General features: G+C 38.9%; 1 protein-coding gene across 1 annotated transcript in view; it reads right to left on the reverse strand.

The window, feature by feature from the left end:
* Positions 1 to 4,719: 4,719 nt before the first annotated feature.
* Positions 4,720 to 6,883, reverse strand: part of ostm1 (osteoclastogenesis associated transmembrane protein 1) — a 4,664-nt gene continuing 2,500 nt past the window's right edge. Inside the window, exon 6 of the mRNA XM_032542587.1 lies at positions 4,720 to 5,607. Within this exon, the coding sequence (XP_032398478.1) occupies positions 5,552 to 5,607 (56 nt within the window). The 3' untranslated portion in view covers positions 4,720 to 5,551. The remainder of the gene's footprint in view (positions 5,608 to 6,883) is intronic.

Consider the following 6,883-nt stretch of genomic DNA (forward strand, 5'->3'; position numbering starts at 1 on the left):
GGATGACTCCCGCAAGGAAATTGAAATGTAATTGTTTAATAACTAGTAATAATTTGCATGCAAAAAAAATTGCCCAATATTGATATATATATATACCAATATATATGGTTTGCAGTGTGGGAAAAGTATAATTAAACACTACATGTAAGGGCTTTAATGTTCACAAAAGAAGCATGCACTCTTACTTTTTAGCAAAATATAGTGACACATTTATGAGTTGCACCTTTAATGTTATATTCAGAAACTGACCGTAGATGGCACTACTCTCTTGTGATCAAAATTTTACTCAAGTTCCACAAATTAATATCCTTAAAAAGTTTCATTTTTGACAAGATGCATGTTTCAAATACATGCAGATTTAGCATCCATGTGGGTGTGGGTGTCTCTCTCTCTCTCTCTCTCTCTCTCTCTCTCTCTCTCTCTCGCTCTTTCTTGTGTAATGTTCAAAACAAAACCAGTCACTCACATGTACAAAATCCAGACTTTCTAATTCATGCAAATATTGCACACAAATACTAAATGTCTTCTCAAGCTGATGACAAGATGGCACTCTCTAGTTGTCCACACAAACAAACACACACATGGGTCAGATGTTCCTGCCCTAAGGACTGACCCCCTACCCTTCTTGCCTGTTGTTAGCGCTCATGTTCGCCCTCACCCCCCAGGGCACCTCACCGCTCTTTTGGCCCCAAGTGGCCTCAGTTGCTGCTGAGCCACAAGGGATGTAAGTCAGCCAGCAAAGGTTTCTGACATATGATCCAGCATCTGTGATGTCACCAACAGCTGACTTGTCATAAGACCTTTGTGAAAGGGGGGAACCAAGGGATGAATGAGGAGAAGGCCTTATTTTTCAACAGACCCTTAGCTCGAACGCTGAGTGCTTTCGCATCAAGCTGCAGAGATTACAAACTGAATGACTGCCATTAGAGAGTGATTCTATAATCTATTATAATACCATAAGCTAGGGATTGACAGACTTTGACCCCACTCTCAGGTGTATAATAAGCCCCTTCACTCTTCATATGCTCTGTGAGGAAGCCGTGTGTGTGGTGTGTGTGTGTGTGTGTGTGTGTGTGTGTGGTGTGTGTGTGGTGTGGGGTGTGTTGTGTGTGTGTGTGTGTGTTGTTTTTGTGTGTGTGTGTGTCTGCTAATTCCAACCCCCAGGGGCATATGTTTACTCCTTCTTCAACAAAGCATCATATTCATTGCTCAGGGGTTGAGAGGTGCATAATCTAAGCCTGACCTTCAGCCAGTTAACTAACTGACAGCTTAGAGTGTTGCCGGTGTGGAGGGGTTGCATAACAACTTAAGTCCTGACTAACAGTTTCTTAATATTGCCATAAAGAAGGATACATTTGCTGCTGTACAAAATACAGAGGAGTGGAAGATGGTTGCAGAGGACAGTAGAGAATTCAAAGGCATTTTGTCTACAGGAGGCTGTGACCTTGTCAAACAACAAAACGGTCATTTAACAAGAATTACATTTAATAAACAAAAAAGGAAGGCCAGACTCAGAAACAACATGAAGAGCATCCCCCTACGCCTCTATCAATTATTAAATGAATCGGCCTTGTATCAAGGTGACCTGTGCAAAGAGAAGTATGATTTTGCCACCTTGCCATTGCAAACCGGCATACAGTTTTTACACATAACTCTGTTTCCATTTAAATGTTCAGCTGCTTAATTGTTACCTTTAAATATGAAAAGAGAGTGAGGGACACTGACAGATGCGGATTTGCAGAGAGAGACGAAGAGACTATTACTGGGGGTGAAGGGATCTATTCATATTTTGCCAAAAAAATAAATAAAATGATCGGTCTCTCTCACTCTTTAGGTTTGTTCAACTGCAGCCGTCATGCTCCAACAACCCTACCTTCTTCCCTCCTCAGCTTTAAAGAAGTCACCTAACGAGTTCCCACATCACAGAAACTGAGAGCCCAAAATAAAGGAAGGATTGGTTGCACAAATTTAAGGTCAAGATTTTACAAAATGTACATTTTGTCTATTATTTTGCTATAAAAAAAAAAGTGTCACATAATAATAACAATAATAGGCCCTACTAATAATTTGCTCTTTCTGAGGAGATTTATATACTTGGCAACTCTTTCTTTCTAGAAATGAATCAATAAAAAGGTATGGAAACCGTTGGAATCTAGTTTTGAAATAAAACTTGGGTTTTCATAGCACGTGTCTTTTAGACAAACTATACACCCTAAATTTATCCTACAACATCTAAATGAATGACTAATTTGAACCATTTTTAATGAAAATGAATATGCAATAACTGCCATAATCATATATTTTGCAAGTGTGTATAAACATTAGTGGTCATTAAGTAGTTTTCCAAAACTTCTAATACAAACCTCAGCACATTCTTTCCCCACATTAATCCAGCAGAGAACTAAAGCAAGCAGTGGAGATCAGGATATGAGTCAGTTTACAAAATGATATTAATCTCTTCCACATAAACGGTAAGACTCACAGTAATATTATTCACAGTCATTTTTTCCTATCAAAGCTCTTTGTGAGTGGATTAGGTGAACAATAATTATGTGTGGCACTAGGTCATGATTACTGGTGGATTGTGTTTTTGCTACACTGCAGTCAGTTCAGTGGGAATATAAATGAGTTACATCTACTTTATTAAACTTTATATTCTCTATAATAAATAGGCAACTTCTACTTTTGCCAATACTTTGGTTAGTCTGAATGCAGGACTTTCAGCTGCTTGGATTTGAGTATTTTTATATTGCGATACTCCACTTGTTCTACCATCGACTGTAAATCAGACTCAAGGTGGATTTCCGCTTTTCCATCGGTTTCCTGATTCACTTACGGTCTCCGGTCAATGTTGCTCGGAGTTTTTCATGACTTTTAGCCTCGCTTAGGGACCCGGTGCGCCTCAGAAAAGCAGCGAGGCTTATGGGGAATCAAAGCTGTAATCACTGAGCTCCGGGCCCGCCGCACACGAGCCGCTCAACACACTTCACGGTGCGGAGCGCAAATGGCAAAAGCCTGTGTTTTTAGTCGCTCTGCTGGCCGCAACCGGATCATATGACTCGGCATATCTGTAATGCTCTTAGACCCGCTGATGGCCAGCAGTGGCTGCTCTCCACAAGACCAAAAAGCCAAAGGAGTTTAACGGATGTGTTGCTGCGATTATTCGGGCAAGTATCCTTATCCCGCATCTAGATTAGCTGCTAATGACGGAGGAAACGCCTTGTTGCAAGAAACACAAGGCCATGTATCCCGAGAACAAGGGCCATTACTGTGTGAAGAAACAAGCTTTAACCACAAAACAATATGGGCTCATTAGACATATTGTAACTGCAGTCACTGTTAGGGAGTATTTAGGCCCTTTAAGTAGGCTAGGTACCAACACAAAACTATAAAATACTCCAAGTGCAAGTTCTTTACTCAAAGTAGAGAGGTAAGGTGGGCCCTAATTAAAAGTTGAAGTACTAATTGTGGAGAGTGGCACCTTCCAGAGTATTATTTGAGATGTAATATTACATTATTATTGCAGAGACATTAACATGTAAGCAACATTTTAGAGTTGTAGTAGGTTGATGGGGTACTAATTTCAACTGAATTTCAATATAGCCTATTTGCATCTCATTTTGAAGGATTGTCATAGATTTTGAAAGCAAATGTTATTCTGGTATGTAACTAGTTGACAAAAAATAGTAATGAGTAGAAGTACAATATTTCCATCTAAAATGTAGTAAGAGAAAGAAGTATAACAGAATATAAAAATGTTAATTGCCTACTTAAAGGGTGGCTGTGGATCAGGTGGTAGAGCGGTCGTCTACCAATCAGAAGTTTTGGTGTTTCACCACCAGTGTATGAATGTGTGTGAATGGTGAATTGGTCCAGTACAATGTAAAACCCCTTTGAGTAGTTGTTAAAACTAGAAAAGTGCTATATAAATAGTCTATCTAAGTAATATTGTACCTTAGAAAATATACTTAGCACCACTTAGATTAGATTTAATTATCATCAGCACAAAATTGGTTAAGGTACTGTGTAAGTGCTGCAGGTTGTTTCTGACATAAAAGTACTTATTTGTAGTCTGTCTATCACCAGACCAAGCCAAGCTCAATAGATTGCGCATTGGTCTGGGGAGTCTGCTCTGTATTTTCTATGCACAAGAGGCGTGACCAACAGGCGTAGTTCAAATGACTCCAACCAATCAGACCAACAATCTGGGTGAAGTAGAAGCGACAGCAACAGGATGCTGCGCTCGGCTGCACTTCGGTGGCCGCTACTATGTTAGATCGTTAGATTAGATTAGATTGATTGATTGATTCTTTATTCATCCCAAAGGAAATTTTAGGCATGTAATGTTGAATGTAAACAAGAAGCTGATTGGTCGCTTCTCTATCGTCATTGTGTTAAACCCCCCAACAGCACGCCAGGTAGATAAGCCAGTTTTTGATTGGTTTCCGCACATTTGTGAACTGAAGCAGGAGAATTAAACGTGCAGGTGTCCATAACGAGCTGCAGGGCGAAAACAAATCGCCGACAGAGTGGGCGGGGCTTACCCGGTGTAATTTATTTGAGCTCATGAATTCAAAATTAAGGTTTACATTACTTCACAGCAAATGGATTTCTAAGTCATCAATTCAACCCTCGTAACTCATAAAGGACTTCTCTGTCATGAGTATCTAGAAACCCCTTAACAAATTAGGTTAAATATCAATGGGAAACGACAACAAAGCACTTTAAAAACTTTATGCAACCACATAAATACTAACTGGAAAACAGGTAACATCACAGTGTAGTACTCTGGAGTGCTCTTACATTATGCGTAATGTCTTTATTTACTCCCCCCTCCCTACTGATGTGCACCCCCTCTTCTTACAGCAGATACATGTCACCACTAATGGACATCAAGTGCTTCCTTTTTTGCAGCTCTCTTCTGGACATACATTAGAGACAGAAAACCCATTTCTCAAGCCATAAATAGAGCACATACACACGTTAGCTGTGACAGCTATGTCGCAGGCTGCAGGATGAGCCATATAACATGAAGATTGTTAACAAGTTGAAAGGAAGGAGAGGCCAGGGTCTGTGCAGCAACAATAAACAACCATCTGATTAGTAGTTTAAAAACTTAAGATAAACTTTGATTCAGACACATCCCGCTTAATATAGATCCAAAATGTCACTTAAATTATTGCAGTAAGAGGCAGATTCAAACACATTGTGTACAATTTGTTCGTTTTCTGAAATCTATAAAAATATGAACACTGCATGTTTTTTGTTTTATGTGTTTCAATAGTATTGGCACTATTTTGAGAAGAATATTTGAAGTATATGAAAGCAAATGTTTAATGTGCTCAAATCATTTCACTGTCATTTATCTAGGTCGTCGAAGTCCTCTGAATACTGATCGCATCCTCCTGAAAAACAAACCATAGAATGCTGTTGTTGAGTCCTCTACATTCAAACCTCAGACACAACACGATGAGGAGTCAAATCTTTTCCCAGGTTGTAACTTCCACTAAAAGAGTGCTGTCCTCCATTTCAGTCTTCACCTGTCTCCTCTTCAGCTCAGTTTGTCCTGAATGTTCATCAGACTGGAATATGACTTTGCCCGTTTGGCTGTAAAGACACAGAATTTTTATTACTCTACAAGAAATGGCCAAAAGTACCATTTGAGTAGTTACATTACATTTGCTGTCTTAGTTTGAGTTATTCTAGTAATTAAAGTACAAGATGTTTGTTAAATAAAAAGTGCATTAATAAAGCTCACAAGCTAAGATGGCCGTTATAGATGAACCCTCTTGATGAAAATAATTAAGTTGATATGATCTCAGACCGCAGAGAAATCAATGGGTATCATGCAAGAACATTGTCACTTTCTTATAATGAATCTATCTATTAACATAAACATCACCCGTAAATTGCCATATGAAGCCAATTGTTTCTGTTGCTCTATTTGTTGACAAAAATGTTGCCAAAGAGCAAAAAGAAGAATTTCAAACATCAGGGTTTCAAGTCCTGCGGTTGAAAATTATAGGACAAAAACATAACATATTTAGATGCTTCAGTAGTCATATTAGGGGACCCGAAAACAAGAAAATAATATTAACAGTACAATATCCGATGAGGTGTGTTCAAAGCGGAGCCGTACTCTGACATAATAAAGACGGAATGGTCTGATGTGAAGTGAGATGACAAAAATGGGAGGCAGTGGATGGGTGACAGTCATGGAGATACTAGATAAGAAAATGTGAGCTTATACAGTAGGTAATGTTATACTGTCAGATGCAACAGAGAATGTTACCCTAGGGTAGGCAACACAAAGATATTTTGGCTGGTCTGTACAGTCTTTGCTCTTAGAGTAGTCTAATGCAAGTAAGATGGTTTCAGACCAAAAAGACTGACTTATTTTAAGCCTAAAATGTAAGCTACCTTACTCCTGGTCTAAATCTGAATTAAAACCTGTGTTTCAATGGTAAAAACCAGAAACAAAAGAAACAGCTGAAATTCATTTATATTAGGAAAAAATGAAATTCAATATAATTAGGAAACAAGTGCATTTCCCGCTGCAAGAGAAAGGCAGATTATCTGCACATGACTCGTACAACAGGAGAAAATTCTGACTACAAGAATGTGACAAGTTCTTCTAAATCACTCCTATGTGCTACTTAAGAACAAATTTGTTGGTACAAGTGGTTCTTGTATGAGATCAAATGTGTTCTTGACCATCACAGGCCATCTGATGAATAAATAAAAACGTTCTCATTGAGGGAAGCAACCGTTGAGGCAACAGTCTTCTACCAACACACAGAAATAAATCTTCCAACCTTGTCTATGATCCAGAGGTTTGCAGGAGGCAACCCCACAATGCTTTAGAACAACCTAGACAACCCCC

The sequence above is a fragment of the Etheostoma spectabile genome, chromosome 18, assembly GCF_008692095.1.
Source record: "Etheostoma spectabile isolate EspeVRDwgs_2016 chromosome 18, UIUC_Espe_1.0, whole genome shotgun sequence".
Taxonomy (NCBI): domain Eukaryota; kingdom Metazoa; phylum Chordata; class Actinopteri; order Perciformes; family Percidae; genus Etheostoma; species Etheostoma spectabile.